The sequence below is a fragment of the Oncorhynchus masou genome, chromosome 31, assembly GCF_036934945.1.
Source record: "Oncorhynchus masou masou isolate Uvic2021 chromosome 31, UVic_Omas_1.1, whole genome shotgun sequence".
NCBI lineage: Eukaryota > Metazoa > Chordata > Actinopteri > Salmoniformes > Salmonidae > Oncorhynchus > Oncorhynchus masou.
Genome location: NC_088242.1, coordinates 53,839,168 through 53,855,168, shown reverse-complemented (window position 1 = coordinate 53,855,168; position 16,001 = coordinate 53,839,168). Strand labels below are relative to the sequence as shown.

Below are 16,001 nucleotides of genomic sequence, written 5' to 3'. Positions count from 1 at the left end.
CCCAATAAAAGGGCTTTATTCCAGACAGAAATACTCTTGTTTCATCAGCTGTCCGGGTGGCTGGTGTCAGATGATCCTGCAGATGAAGAAGCCGGAAGAGGAAGTCCTTGGCTGTTGTGGTTACATTGTGGTCTGTGGTTGTGAGGGCAGTTGGACATACTGCAAAATTCTCTAAAACGACATTGGAGGTGGCTTATGGTAGAGAAATTAACATTAAATTATCTGCCAACAGCTTTGGTGGTTATTAGTCTAGTCAGCATATACATTTGAAACTCCCTCAAAACTTGAGATATCAGTGGCATTGTGCTGTGTTACCTTTTATTGTCCCCGGCACAAGGTGCACCTGATCTGGCTGTTTAATCATCTTCTTGATATGCCACCCCTATAAGGGCACAAGGTTAGACTCAGATGCAGACACAGGAGGCAGTTGGTTAGAGTCTTTGTTTATTAATATCCAAAAGGAGTATGAAAGAGAAAGGTCGTGGACAGGCAAAAGGTCAAGACCAGATTCTTGGTCCAAGAGGTAAAGAGTGGCAGACAGGCTCGATGTCATGGTAGGCAGAAGGGTCAGGCAGGCGGGTACGGAGCCCAGAAAAACGGGCAAGGGTCAAAACCAGGAAGACTAGAAAACAGGAGCATGGTAAAAACCACGCTGGTTGACTTGGGGAAAATAAGTGACACCTGGAGGGGGTGGAGACAATCAAAATAACAGGTGAAACAGATCAGAGCGTGACACCTGTAACGACGTTCTTCGTTTGTCGAAAGAGAGTTGGACCGAAATGCAGCGTGTTTGTTACTCATGTTTATTAGTGAAAACAAATAATGAAACTATACATGAAATAATGAATAAATACAAAACAACAAAACGGAACGTGAAACCTATTACAGCCTGACCGGTGAAACTAACACAGAGACAGGAACAATCACCCACGAAATACAAAGTGAAAACCAGGCTACCTAAATACGGTTCCCAATCAGAGACAACGAGAATCACCTGACTCTGATTGAGAACCGCCTCAGGCAGCCAAACCTATACAACACCCCTACTCAGCCGCAATCCCAAATACTACAAACCCCAATACGAAAATACAATACATAAACCCATGTCACACCCTGGCCTAACCAAATATATAACGAAAACACAAAATACAATGACCAAGGCATGACAGAACCCCCCCCCCCCTAAGGTGCGGACTCCCGAACGCACCTCAAAACCATAGGGAGGGTCCGGGTGGGCGTCTGTCCATGGTGGCGGTTCCGGCTCGGGACGTGGACCCCACTTCATAAATGTCATTGTTCCTCCCCTTCGCGTCCTGAGATGATTCACCCTCGCCGCCGACCATGGCCGAATAGTCCTCACCCAGAACCCCACTAAACTGAGGAGCAGCTCGTGACTGAGGGGCAGCTCGGGACTGAGGCAGCTCGGGACTAAGGGGCAGCTCGGGACTGAAAGGCAGCTCGGGACTGAGGGGCAGCTCGGGACTGAGGGGCAGCTTGGGACTGAGGGGCAGCTCGGGACTGAGAGGCAGCCCAGTACTGAGAAGAAGCCCAGTACTGAGAAAAAGCCCAGTACCGAGATGAAGCCCAGCCAGACAGTTGAATCCGGCAGATCCTGGTTGACTGGCGGATCCTGGCTGACTATCAGATCTGGCAGATCCTGGCTGACTGGCGGATCCTGGCTGACCGGCGGATCCTGGCTGACTGGCTGATCCTGGCTGACTGGCGGATCCTGGCTGACTGGCAGATCCTGGCCGACTGGCGGATCCTGGCTGACTAGCAGATCTGGCAGATCCTGGCTGACTGGCGGATCCTGGCTGACTGGCAGATCCTGGCCGACTGGCGGATCTGGCAGATCCTGGCTGACTGGCGGATCCTGGCTGACTGGCAGATCCTGGCCGACTGGCGGATCCTGGCTGACTAGCAGATCTGGCAGATCCTGGCTGACTGGCGGATCTGGAAGAGTCTGGTTGACTGGCAGATCTGGAAGAGTCTGGTTGACTGGCAGATCTGGAAGAGTCTGGTTGACTGGCAGATCTGGAAGAGTCTGGTTGACTGGCAGATCTGGAAGAGTCTGGCTGACTGGCAGATCTGGAAGAGTCTGGTTGACTGGCAGATCTGGAAGAGTCTGGTTGACTGGCAGATCTGGAAGAGTCTGGCTGACTGGCAGATCTGGAAGAGTCTGGTTGACTGGCAGATCTGGAAGAGTCTGGCTGACTGGCAGATCTGGAAGAGTCTGGCTGACTGGCAGATCTGGAAGAGTCTGGCTGACTGGTAGATCTGGAAGAGTCTGGCTGACTGGCAGATCTGGAAGAGTCTGGCTGACTGGCAGATCTGGAAGAGTCTGGCTGACTGGCAGATCTGGAAGAGTCTGGCTGACTGGCAGATCTGGAAGAGTCTGGCTGTCTGGCAGATCTGGAAGGTATCTGGCTGTCTGGCAGATCTGGAAGAGTCTGGCTGACTGGCAGATCTGGAAAGATCTGGCTCTGGCAGATCTGGAAGAGTCTGGCTGACTGATCTGGAAGAGTCTGGCTGTCTGGCGGATCTGGAAGAGTCTGGCTGACTGGCAGATCTGGAAGAGTCTGGCTGACTGGCAGATCCTGGCAGACTGACGGCTCTGGCTGCTTCATGCTGACTGACGGCTCTGGCTGCTCCATGCTGACTGGCGTCTCTGGCTGCTCCATGCAGACTGGCAGCTCTGGCTGCTCCATGCAGACTGGCAGCTCCTTGCAGACTGGCAGCTCTAGCTGCTCCATGTAGACTGGCAGCTCCTTGCAGACTGGCAGCTCTAGCTACTCCAGGCAGACTGGCAGCTCTGGCTGCTCCATGCAGACTGGTAGCTCCTTGCAGACTGGCAGCTCTAGCTGCTCCATGCAGACTGGCAGCTCTGGCTGCTTCATGCAGACTGGCAGCTCCTTGCAGACTGGCAGCTCTAGCTGCTCCATGCAGACTGGCAGCTCCTTGCAGATTGGCAGCTCCTTGCAGACTGGCAGCTCTAGCTGCTCCATGCAGACTGGCAGCTCCTTGCAGACTGGCAACTCCATGCAGACTGGCAACTCCATGCAGACTGGCAACTCTGGCTGCTCCAAGCAGACTGACAGCTCTGGCTGCCCCATGCAGACTGGCAGCTCTAGCTGCTCCATGCAGGCTGGCAACACTGGATGCTCCATGTAGACTGGCAGCTCTAGCTGCTCCATGCAGACTGACATCTCTGGCTGCTCTAAGCAGACTGACAGCTCTGGCTGCCCCATGCAGACTGCCAGCTCTGGCTGCTCTATGCAGACTGACAGCTCTGGCTGCTCCATGCAAACTGGCATCTCTAGCTGCTCCATGTAGACTGACAGCTCTGGCTGCTCTAAGCAGACTGACAGCTCTGGCTGCCCCATGCAGACTGGCAGCTCTGGCTGCTCTATGCAGACTGACAGCTCTGGCTGCTCCATGCAAACTGGCAGCTCTAGCTGCTCCATACTGGCAGCGCTGTAGAGGAGGAAGGCTCTAGAACCGCTGAACAGGCGGGAGACTCCGACAGCGCAGGAGAGGGAGAAAGCGCTGGCTGCGCTGATCAGACGAGGCGCACTGAAGGCCTGATGCGTGGTGCTGGCACTGGTGGTATTTGGCCGAGGACACGCACAGGAAGCCTAGTGCGGGGAACTGCTACCGGAGGGCTGGGGTGTGGAGGTGGTACTGGATAGAGGACAGGCACAGGAAGCCTGGTGCGGGGAGCTACCATCGGAGGACTAGTGTGTGAAGGTGGCACAGGATGGACTGGACCGTGAAGGTGTACTGGAGAGCCTGAGAGCAGGACTGGCACAGGACGTGCAAGGCTAGGTAGGTACACAGGAGGCTTAGTGCGTGAGGCTGGCACATTTTTCACCAGCCGACTAACACGCACCTCAGGACTAGTATGGAGCGCTGACCCAGGTGCCATTAAATCCCCGACACGCTCCGTCGGACGAATATTGTACCTAAAGCACCAAACTAGCAACTCCCTCATTAATTTCTCCTCCAATTTCCCCATTAACTCCTTCACAGTCTCTGCTTCGCTCACCTCCAACACCGATTCTGGTCTCCTCCTTGGCTCTTCACGATAAACAGGGAGAGTTGGCTCAGGTCTGTCTCCTGACTCAGCCACTCCCCCTCTGAGCCCCCCCCCCCCAAGAAATTTTTGGGGCTTCGCTCTGCGCCGCCGTGTCTTTCTTTTCGACTCCATTCTCCTATAGCCCTCTTCGCACTGCTCCAGCGAATCCCAGGCGGGCTCCGGCACTCTCTCTGGGTCGGCCGCCCACCTGTCTATTTCTTCCCACGTCTTAATATCCATACTGTACTCCATTCTGGGCTGCTCCTGTTTCCATCCACGTCGCCGTGCTGCCTCCTCATACCAGCGCCTCTCCGCTTCAGCCGCTTCTAGTTCCTCCTTAGGGCGGCGATATTCACCAGGCTGAGCCCAGGGTCCTTTTCCTTCCAGCTCCTGTTTCCTCTTCGCCTGCTGCACCTTTGGGCGGCTACACTCCCCTGGTTTAGCCCAGGGTCCTCTCCCGTCAAGGATTTCCTCCCATGTCCAGAAATCCATAATACGCGGCTCCTCTTTGGGCTGCTCCTCTTTGGGCTGCTCCTGCCTGTTGACACGCTGCTCGGTCCGTGTGTGGTTGGGTGATTCTGTAACGACGTTCTTCGTTTGTCGAAAGAGAGTCGGACCGAAATGCAGCGTGTTTGTTACTCATGTTTATTAGTGAAAACAAATAACGAAACTATACATGAAATAACAAATAAATACAAAACAACAAAACGGAACGTGAAACCTATTACAGCCTGACCGGTGAAACTAACACAGAGACAGGAACAATCACCCACGAAATACAAAGTGAAAACCAGGCTACCTAAATACGGTTCCCAATCAGAGACAACGAGAATCACCTGACTCTGATTGAGAACCGCCTCAGGCAGCCAGACCTATACAACACCCCTACTCAGCCGCAATCCCAAATACTACAAACCCCAATACGAAAATACAATACATGTCACACCCTGGCCTAACCAAATATATAACGAAAACACAAAATACAATGACCAAGGCGTGACAACACCTGTTTGGTTGATGTGTTATCTTGGCAAAAGAGAAATGCTCACTAACAGGGATGTAAACTAATTTGTGCACAACATTTGAGAGAAATATTTTTTATTTTTTGTGCATATAGAACACTTCTGGGATCTTTTATATCAGCTCATGAAACATCGGACAAACACTTTAGATGCCTTGCATATCTCCTTTAAAGACATTCATGTCAGAGATTATTTGCAGTTTCTCTAACAATCTAACTAATTCAAACCAACATACGTGTACATTAAACCAAGTGAAATGATCCAATGGGTTTATCACACCCATTACCCTTCTAAACCACATGCCCAGGGTAACCTTGCTGAACCTCTTTCGACATGTGTTAGGCCACAAACCTTGAAGACAGAGAAACACCAAAACTGCTTTAGAAGCCACATCACTCCCTAGACATATTTGTCAGGTCCATATTTCCCACACCCACAGGGGACTTCTTTTCATTTGAATGACATTTTAAAACAACATGTTTTTGCGTTTTCTTATGTTACTAAAGTCCTTTATTTTTGACACACAAGTTCAAATATGTTTTTTCATATGCAGTTTGTACCTCTCCACGAGAGATTACTTCAACCATTACAACCTTTCTCTCTGCTTCATTTTGACATCACCTAAAGAGCTTGGCAAAGTGTTAAAAATGAAATAGACAACATCAGGTATAACAGTTGACATTTATTGATCTCTGTCTGGCCTGGAAAGAACCATGGTAGACTTAATGGTACCTATAGGCTTTTCCTATATATGTACAACAGTACAATGACACAGTGTCCTGTAGGTTGTCGTGGTGACCCATCTAGTTGGTGTTGTCCTTGATATGCTCCATGTTGGCCATCAGAGCCAGCCAAGTCTCCTTGGCAGTAGGAAGGATCTGATTAGCTGGCGGGATGAAACCATAGCGACCGGTGTCTCTTAGCTCAAAGGTGTAGGAGTACTTGACGCCCTGGTTGTAGGTCGAATCAATGGTACCACCACTAGCCTGATCTGGAATTGACCAGAAAAAAGGAAAATTGCCTGGTCAAGGCTCTCCAGTGGTGATTATCATGTCACACACCTGGAGATATTCCATCTCCAACAGATCCTTCAGAAGAGTGAGCTGGACCTCATCCCTCGCAGTGATACGAAGTACCTGGTCCCTACAAAGACAGGAGAACCACTCAGCTTTCAACAACTATGCTTGGAGTTGAGATAGAGAGAGAAAAAAGTGACCCAACAAAGACTGTGGCTAAATGCCTGCTTACAGCATCACTTGAAGTTTTTGCCAACATTAACCATAAGGTTTGCTTCCTCTTTAAAGTTGCTTCCTCTTTAAATCATTGAAGATATTATCTGTCCTTTCGCCCCATGAGTAGTCATTTCTAATGATTCAGTTGAAGTGAGGATTGAGAAGTAATAAACCCTGACTGTCGTTCAGTCTAAAGAAGCAACTCATGTCTCCAGAATCAAATCAAATCAAATGTATTTATATAGCCCTTCGTACATCGGCTGATATCTCAAAGTGCTGTACAGAAACCCAGCCTAAAACCCCAAACAGCAAGCAATGCAGGTGTAGAAGCACGGTGGCTAGGAAAAACTCCCGAGAAAGGCCAAAACCTAGGAAGAAACCTAGAGAGGAACCAGCCTATGAGAGGTGGCCAGGTTCTCTTCTGGCTGTACCAGGTGGAGATTATAACAGAACATGGCCAAGATGTTCAAATGTTCATAAATGACCAGCATGGTCAAATAATAATAATCACAGTAGTTGTCGAGGGTGCAGCAAGTCAGCGCCTCAGGAGTAAATGTCAGTTGGCTTTTCATAGCCAATCATTAAGAGTATCTCTACCACTCCTGCTGTCTCTAGAGAGTTGAAAACAGCAGGTCTGGGACAGGTAGCACGTCAGGTGAACAGGTCAAGATTCCATAGCCGCTGGCAGAACAATCACGGGGGCAAGCATGACCTATGGCATTATTACCCTTCCTATGGTTCCTCAATCTTTACATAGCAACTACTGGTGATATATCAAACATGACACCAAATAGAATTGGGCAGTTTTACAAACAATTTGTGCCATTGGTGTGTCCACTCACCCCTCAAAAATCTCCTTTACGAAAACGGCCACAAACAGCGCAGTCAAAATGAGCAGCCCCTTCATCGTGTAGGCCACCAACTGCCAACAGTCAGTATCTGGATAACATGTGAAATGCTTGATAATGTATGTGATATCAACAATATATTTATCTTCTGGGTGATTTAAATATTGACTGACTTTCATCATGCTGCCCACTCAAGAGGAAGCTTCAAACTGTAACTAGTGCCTGCAACCTGGTTCAGGTTATCAATCAACCTACCAGGGTAGCTACAAACAGCACAGAAATGAAATCATCAACATGTATTGATCACATCTTTAGTAATATTGATCACATCTTTACTAATGCTGCAGACAGGAGCTTGAAAGCAGTATCCAAATCCAGTAGATGTGATGACAATATAGTAGTCATATCTAGGAAAACCAAAGATCCAAAGGCTGGGCCTAATTAAACAACAGGTGCAGACTAACAGTGAAATGCTTACTTCTGGGTCAAAGCATCAAAGCAGAGTTAAAGATGAGGTAAAAACAAAAAGAAATAGTAACTCTAGGAATAAATACACAGTGAATAACTAATAAAAATACACATTTAAAATAATATGGCTATATACAGGGAGTACCAGTAACGAGTCGATGTGCAGGGGTACGAAGTACAGTTGAAGTCGGAAGTTTACATACACCTTAGTCAAATACATATTATCTCAGTTTTTCACAATTCCTGACATTTATTCCTAGTACACATTCCCTGTTTTAAGTCAGTTAGGATCACCACTTTATTGTAAGAATGTGAAATGTCAGAATAATAGTAGAGAGAATGATTTATTTCAGCTTTTATTTATTTCATCACATTTCCAGTGGGTCAGAAGTTTACATTCACTCAATTAGTATTTGGTAGCATTGCCTTTAAATTGTTTAACTTGGGTCAAAAGTTTTGGGTAGCCTTCCACAAGCTTCCCACAATAAGTTGGGTGAATTTTGGCCTACTCCTCCTGACAGAGCTGGTGTAACCGAGTTAGGTTTGTAGGCCTCCTTGCTCGCACACGCTGTTTCAGTTCTGCCCACATATTTTCTATAGGATTGAGGTCAGGGTTTTGTGATGGCCACTCCAATACCTTGACTTTGTTGTCCTTAACCATTTTGCCACAACATTGGAAGTATGTTTGGGGTCAATGTCCATTTGGAAGACCCATTTGCTACCAAGCTTTAACTTCCTGACTGATGTCTTGAAATGTTACTTCAAAATATCCACATATTTTTTCTGACCTAATGATGCCATCTATTTTGTGATGTGCACCAGTCCCTCCTGCAGCAAAGCACACCCACAACATGATGCTGCCACCCCCGTGCTTCACGGTTGCGATGGTGTTCTTCGGCTTGCAAGCCTCCTCCTTTTTCCTCTGAACATAAAGATGGTCATTATGTCCCCATGTGCAGTTGCAAACCGTAGTCTCGCTTTTTTATGGCCTTTTAGTAGCAGTGGGTTCTTCCTTGCTGAGCGGCCTTTCCGCTTATGTCGATATAGGACACGTTTTACTGTGGATATAAATACTTTTGTACCTGTTTCCTTCATCATCTTCACAAGGTCCTTTGCTGTTGTTCTGGGATTGATTTGTACTTTTCGCACCAAAGTACGTTCATCTCTAGGAGACCGAACGCGTCTCCTTCCTGAGCGGTATGAGGACTGCGTGGTCGCATGGTGTTTATACTTGCGTTTGTACAGATGAACGTGGTACCTTCAGGGCTTTGGAAATTACTCCCAAGGATGAACCAGACTTGTGGAGGTCTACAATTGTTTTTCTGAGGTCTTGGCTGATTTCTTTTGATTTTCCCATGATGTCAAGCAACGATACACTGAGTTTGAAGGTTGGTCTTGAAATACATCCTCAGGTACACCTCCAATTGACTCGAATGATGTCAATTAGCCTATCATAAGCTTCTAAAGCCATGACATAATTTTCTGGAATTTTCCAAGCTGTTTAAAGGCACAGTCAATTTAGTGTATGTAAACTTCTGACCCACTGGAATTGTGATACAGTGAATTTTAAGTGAAATGATCTGTCTGTAAACAATATTTGGAAAAATTCATTGTGTCATGCACAAAGTAGATGTCCTAACCTTCTTGCCAAAACTATTGTTAGTTTAAAAAGACATTTGTGGAGTGGTTGAAAAATGTGTTTTAATGACTCCAACCTAAGTGTATGTAAACTTCCGACTTCAACTGTAGGTATGTACAACACATATAGGTAAGGGTAAAGTGACTAGGCAACAGGCTAGATAATAGTTTCAGCTGTGTGTGTGTGTGTGTGTGTGTGTGTGTGTGTGTGTGTGTGTGTGTGTGTGTGTGTGTGTGTGTGTGTGTGTGTGTGTGTGTGTGTGTGTGTGTGTGTGTGTGTGTGTGAGAGTGTGTGTGTGTGTGTGTGTGTGTGTGTGTGTGTGTGTGTGTGTGTGTGTGTGTGTGTGTGTGTGTGTGTGTGTGTGTGTGTGTGTGTGTGTGTATATCCAGCTGGCATAGAAGAGAGGGCCATGCAGATCAACTCAAAGAAAAACAAGGGAAAAAGAATACGGAGAGAACATTTATTATGAGACGAGGAATAAGTGAACTCAATGACTTACATCGAATTGCATTTACATATTCTTTATCCCTTTACACTTGTGTGTATAAGGTCGTAGTTGTGGAATTGTTAAGTTAGATTACTCATTGGTTATTACTGCATTGTCGGAACTAGAAGCACAAGCATTTCGCTACACTCACATTAACATCTGCTAACCATGTGTATGTGACAAATAAAATTTGATTTGATTTGTTTTGTTTTAGTTGATTGTGTTTATATACTGAACAAAAATATAAATGCAACATGCAACAATTTTCAAGATTTTACTGAGTTACAGTTCATATAAGTTAATCAGTCAATTTAAATAAATTAGGCCCAAATCTATGGATTTCACATGACTGGAAAGGCACAGCCTTGGAGGGCATAGGCCCACCCACTTGGGATCCAGCCAATCAGAATGAGTTTTTCCCAATAAAAGGGCTTTATTACAGACATATATACTCTTGTTTCATCAGCTGTCCGGGTGGCTGGTGTCAGATGATCCTGCAAATGAAGAAGCCGGAAGAGGAAGTCCTTGGCTGTTGTGGTTACATTGTGGTCTGTGGTTGTGAGGGCAGTTGGACATACTGCAAAATTCTCTAAAACGACATTGGAGGTGGCTTATGGTAGAGAAATTAACATTAAATTATCTGCCAACAGCTTTGGTGGTCATTAGTCTAGTCAGCATATTCATTTGAAACTCCCTCAAAACTTGAGATATCAGTGGCATTGTGCTGTGTTACCTTTTATTGTCCCCGGCACAAGGTGCACCTGATCTGGCTGTTTAATCATCTTCTTGATATGCCACCCCTATAAGGGCACAAGGTTAGACTCAGATGCAGACACAGGAGGCAGATGGTTAGAGTCTTTGTTTATTAATATCCAAAAGGAGTATGAAAGAGAAAGGTCGTGGACAGGCAAAAGGTCAAGACCAGATTCTTGGTCCAAGAGGTAAAGAGTGGCAGACAGGCTCGATGTCATGGTAGGCAGAAGGGTCAGGCAGGCGGGTACGGAGCCCAGAAAAACGGGCAAGGGTCAAAACCAGGAAGACTAGAAAAAGAGAATAGAAAACAGGAGCATGGTAAAAACCACGCTGGTTGACTTGAAAACATACAAGATGAACTGGCACAGAGAGACCGGAAACACTGGGATAAATACACTGGGGAAAATAAGCGACACCTGGAGGGGGTGGAGACAATGAAAATAACAGGTGAAACAGATCAGAGCGTGACACCTGTCTGGTTGATGTGTTATCGTGGCAAAAGAGAAATGCTCACTAACAGGGATGTAAACTAATTTGTGCACAACATTTGAGAGAAATATATATATTTTTTGTGCATATAGAACACTTCTGGGATCTTTTATATCAGCTCATGAAACATCGGACCAACACTTTAGATGCCTTGCATATCTCATTTAAAGACATTCATGTCAGAGATTATTTGCAGTTTCTCTAACAATCTAACTAATTCAAACCAACATACGTGTACATTAAACCAGGTGAAATGATCCAATGGGTTTATCACACCCATTACCCTTCTAAACCACATGCCCAGGGTAACCTTGCTGAACCTCTTTCGACATGTGTTAGGCCACAAACCTTGAAGACAGAGAAACACCAAAACTGCTTTAGAAGCCACATCACTCCCTAGACATATTTGTCAGGTCCATATTTCCCACACCCACAGGGGACTTCTTTTCATTTTGAAGACATTTTAAAACAACATGTTTTTGCGTTTTCTTATGTTACTAAAGTCCTTTATTTTTGACACACAAGTTCAAATATGTTTTTTCATATGCAGTTTGTACCTCTCCACGAGAGATTACTTCAACCATTACAACCTTTCTCTCTGCTTCATTTTGACATCACCTAAAGAGCTTGGCAAAGTGTTAAAAATGAAATAGACAAAATCAGGTATAACAGTTGACATTTATTGATCTCTTTCTGGCCTGGAAAGAACCATGGTAGACTTAATGGTACATCTAGGCTTTTCCTATATATGTACAACAGTATAATGACACAGTGTCCTGTAGGTTGTCGTGGTGACCCATCTAGTTGGTGTTGTCCTTGGTATGCTCCATGATGGCCATCAGAGCCAGCCAAGTCTCCTTGGCAGTAGGAAGGATCTGATTAGCTGGCAGGATGAAACCATAGCGACCGGTGTCTCTCAGCTCAAAGGTGTAGGAGTACTTGATGCCCTGGTTGTAGGTCCAATCAATGGTACCACCACTAGCCTGATCTGGAATTGACAAGAAAAAAGGGAATTGACAATAGTTTCTGTCTTAATGTCACAGGGTATATAACAGCATTGTTTATATTACTCAGATGGAGTGTGCTCATGTTGATAGACCGTAGTGGACTAGAGTGGACTGGAATGGCATGCGATGGGATCCATTTAAAGCAATGAATAGGTTAAGCCGGTGTTTGACACTTACAAATGGTGTTGATTATGCTGCCGTATCTGTAGGAGGTTCCGTACAGGGAAGCCAGATCAGTGATAGCCTTCCTGGCCAGGCTGTGCTGTGGGCAGATAATAAAAGTAACCTAATGTTAAAGTACCCTGTTGGAGCCTCCCTTCCCCTGGTGAGGCCACATGTAGTGAAGAGAATGCAGGCAGCTGATGCCACAAGTTGTTACCAAACATGTCAAAGACAACTAGTTGATGAATGCTGAACTCACCAGTTCGCTCTCGTCCTTGCAGGGGGTCCTGGTGTAACCATAGGGGTAGAGGAGCATCTGGGAATAGGAATGGATGGACACGAAAGCCTGCAGGTTGCCATGAGACTTGACAAAGTCCACGATGGACTTGACCTCAGACTCAGAGTGAGCCTTGGGTCCACGGTAAGTCTCAGAGCAGGGGCTGTCACTGGCACCGGGACCTACCAAAGATAACAGAGGAGATAGACAAAATGATAAAAGAGATTAGTGCAACACTAAAAAATAACAATGCACATTTTCCACAGTAAAATACTGTCTCGCCAGGTGCAAGGAGATACCACATTTGGTCTCTTATTGAGTTTGTGACATCTGAATCTTTCGTATTTGAGTGAACATTTAAGTGAACTGGAAAATATACCTCCAAAACCAGCATCCCAGTTTCTGTTGGGGTCAGTTCCAATGCAGGAAGAGCCAGGGTTGGGCTTCCTGGTCTTACGCCACATACGGTTCTGTGGAACATGAAAGTTTGATGAAGTCAGAGAGAAGTCAAATGACAAAACAGGATACAACACTGAGATTTGTGAAAGTTAGATTCGATAGTTGATATTCGGTACAGATGTTAATTTGATCACCCTGTAGCAGGAGAACTTTCCTGCAACCCAGGAAATTTAAAATGTGCAGAGTATTTGAGGTTTGAAAAGACTTCTTAAGTTTCTAATTTCCACTTTGACATTTTAGATTTGATTTCCGATTGCAAAAAATGTATCAACCCTTACAAAATTGTCCATTAATTATAATCCACATAATAATTCAAATGTCCTGTTGCTGCAGGATTATTTTCATGCTGTACCAAACTGACTCAAATTAAGATCTCACATATGTACAAGAGATTCAGATCACGCCCACGTGTAACGTGGAGTTAATAATCAAAGAGGTGGAGCGATATAACGTGATGTAAATGCAATGTAACATTTAGTAATCATAGCGATCAAGTACGGAACATTAACCTAAAATGTACCGTAAATGACACATTTTCTGTTGTGAGCGACTCACGCTAGTGTGGGTGTAGTAGTAGCCGTCAGGGTTGGTCACAATCTCCAGGAAGATGTCCATCTTGTCCAGGATGGCTGTGAGGGCGGCGTCACGTCCGTAGTCGGTCACAATCTGGACATGGAAACAGAAAGATGATATCATAAAACTTACATGATGACTACCCATACATACATAGTGAGTAATAGTGGGAGTGATACAGTGGTTTGGTGAACAGACGCATAGATGAAGAGAGGGGAAAGGTTTAAAGACTGTCAGGGAGTTAGCGCTGATGCACCTTCTTGGCGAACCAGGTGCCGCTAGCCTGTGTCACCCATTCCCTGGAGTGGATTCCAGTGTCGAGCCAGATACCAGGTTTGTTGGTTCCACCAGTGCTAAACTAGAAAATAGAGAGGGGCGGGGGGGGGGGGGGTGTAATGAACATCTACCGTAATCCTCAAATACTGTAAACTTGAGACATTTAACATACAACCAAGCACTTAATTAACATGTACCAAAAAATGGTGTATCATCCAGGATCAGGCAAAAACTAGGCTTGTATGTCTCTATTAGATGTATATTTCACGTGTAAAGAGTACTCGTTAGTTATATGACAAGGCCCACTGTGGTCAGGAACTTACCTTGAGCACATTCAGGGGGCGTCCCTGGTAGCTCTGGCCAATCACGATCTTGCTAACCAGGTTGGGATTCTCAGCCACCAGCATGTCCTGGAAAGCGTAGATCTGGAGAGAGAGAAAGAGAGATGTTACTCAACTCAAACAATACTCTAGGTGTCATGTCAGACCATGTCACTGTCATGTCACTCTTATGTGGATCTTATGATAACAGTCTTAATAGTGTCTGCCTGAATGTGTGCTGCTCTGAGTGGTCATGTGAAATGGGCTGTCCCATTTCTCCTTGCCGCTTGCGTTTCGGGATACAGAACTTACGTCGGCTATGGTGTGGTAGTTGGAGTAGTCGTAGTCATCACTGGTTCTGGGGGCAGTGGCGCGGGCAGAACTCAACATCTGCTCCTTCTCCTCATCCAGCATAACCTGTGGGCAAAAGGGAGGTCAAAAGTCACGACAAGGCTTATTCAACCATCGTATTTATTTACTGTAAGTCATGACATGGATTTACACATTTCAAGATCAGCCAAGACAAAGTAAGACGGAAATAATCATCCTGACCTCAGTCACTTTCTCCCTGACACAGAAAGCAGTCCTACCTGCAGGTCCTTGATCATGATGAAATACTCAATGTCCTCGGTCTCCAGGAAGGCCTTGACGGTCTGCAGGCTGGTGAAGGGAACTCTGATGTCAACAGAAGTGGGGAGGTCAGTGGTCTCCATCCACACATCCAACTGGGACAGAGGAGAGGAATGGCGCGTTAGGTCAACAAACCAACACAATGGGCCGGTCTCCCAGACACAGATTAAGCCTAGTCCTGGACTAAAATGTTTGCCGATATAAGTGTTTTGAGCAGCTATAGTGAAAGGGAAATGGCCTGGTCAAGGCTCTACAGTGGTGATTATCATGTCACATACCTGCAGATATTCCATCTCAGACAGATCCTTCAGAAGAGTGAGCTGGACCTCATCCCTCGCAGTGATACGAAGTACCTGATCCCTACAAAGACAGGAGAACCATTCAGCTTTCAACAACTATGCTTGGAGTTGAGAAAGGGAGAGAAAAAAGTTACCCAACAAAGACTGTGGCTAAATGCCTGCTTACAGCATCACTTACAGTTTTTGTCACAATTAACCATAAGCTTTGCTTCCTCTATACATTTATCATTGAAGATATTATCTTTCAGTTCCCTCCCATGAGTTGTCATTTCTAACGATTCAGTCGAAGTGAAGATTGAACAGTAATAAAGCCTGACTGTCATTCAGTCTAAAGAAGCAACTCATGTCTCCAGAATCACAGGGGCAAGCATGACATATGGCATTATTACCCTTCCTATGGTTCCTCAATCTTTACATAGCAACTACTGGTGATTTATCAAACATGACATCAAATAGAATTGGACAGTTTTGCAAAAATTTGTACCATTGGTGTGTCCACTCACCCCTCAAAAGTCTCCTTGCCGAAAACGGCCACAAACAGCGCAGTCAAAACGAGCAGCCCCTTCATCGTTACCTATGGAGTAGAGCCACAGACAGTAGCCTCCACCTTTTATGCTACGCGCCAGATCACATGACCAAACCACGACCTTGCTTAAGGGTACTTACGTGTTATGCCTGCTGCTTTGCTTCCCACGCTACCTCAGAGATATTTGGAAGTACCAGACGGCTGGTTTCTGCACCTTTTGCATCAGTTCTGCCAGCAGTTTTATGCATTTATACATGTCTTTATGAATAAATCTAAAACAAACATACATAATGTAGTTTCAGGGCCGGTTCCAGACATAAGCAACATAAGCGATCACTTAGGGCCCCTGACCCCCCCCCCCCAAATGTATATATACAGTGAGCTCCAAAAGTACTGGGAGAGTGACTGTTTTATTTATTTTGGCTCTGTACTCCAGATACAATGACAATGTGGTTTAAA

The 16,001-nt window shown here is 45.7% G+C and overlaps 1 protein-coding gene across 1 annotated transcript; it reads right to left on the bottom strand.

Moving 5' to 3' along the window:
- Positions 1 to 11,672: 11,672 nt before the first annotated feature.
- Positions 11,673 to 15,610, bottom strand: LOC135524115 (carboxypeptidase A1-like). The gene is made up of 11 exons (XM_064951321.1): positions 15,520 to 15,610; positions 14,996 to 15,077; positions 14,678 to 14,812; positions 14,400 to 14,504; positions 14,091 to 14,192; positions 13,748 to 13,849; positions 13,474 to 13,584; positions 12,839 to 12,929; positions 12,442 to 12,641; positions 12,198 to 12,282; positions 11,673 to 12,001 (listed from the first exon to the last, which is right to left on the bottom strand). Exons 1-11 carry the CDS (start codon positions 15,582 to 15,584, stop codon positions 11,814 to 11,816), a joined length of 1,266 nt encoding a protein of 421 aa, XP_064807393.1. The 5' UTR covers positions 15,585 to 15,610; the 3' UTR covers positions 11,673 to 11,813.
- Positions 15,611 to 16,001: the final 391 nt, after the last annotated feature.

Excerpts from the sequence above, each read along its gene's own strand:
- LOC135524115 (XM_064951321.1), bottom strand. The coding sequence starts at position 15,584 with ATGAAGGGGCTGCTCGTTTTGACTGCGCTGTTTGTGGCCGTTTTCGGC. Across the intron at positions 12,930-13,473 it reads ACTACTACACCCACACTAGC|AACCGTATGTGGCGTAAGAC; the intron begins GTGAGTCGCTCA and ends CATGTTCCACAG. Across the intron at positions 12,283-12,441 it reads GCAAGGACGAGAGCGAACTG|CACAGCCTGGCCAGGAAGGC; the intron begins GTGAGTTCAGCA and ends ATCTGCCCACAG.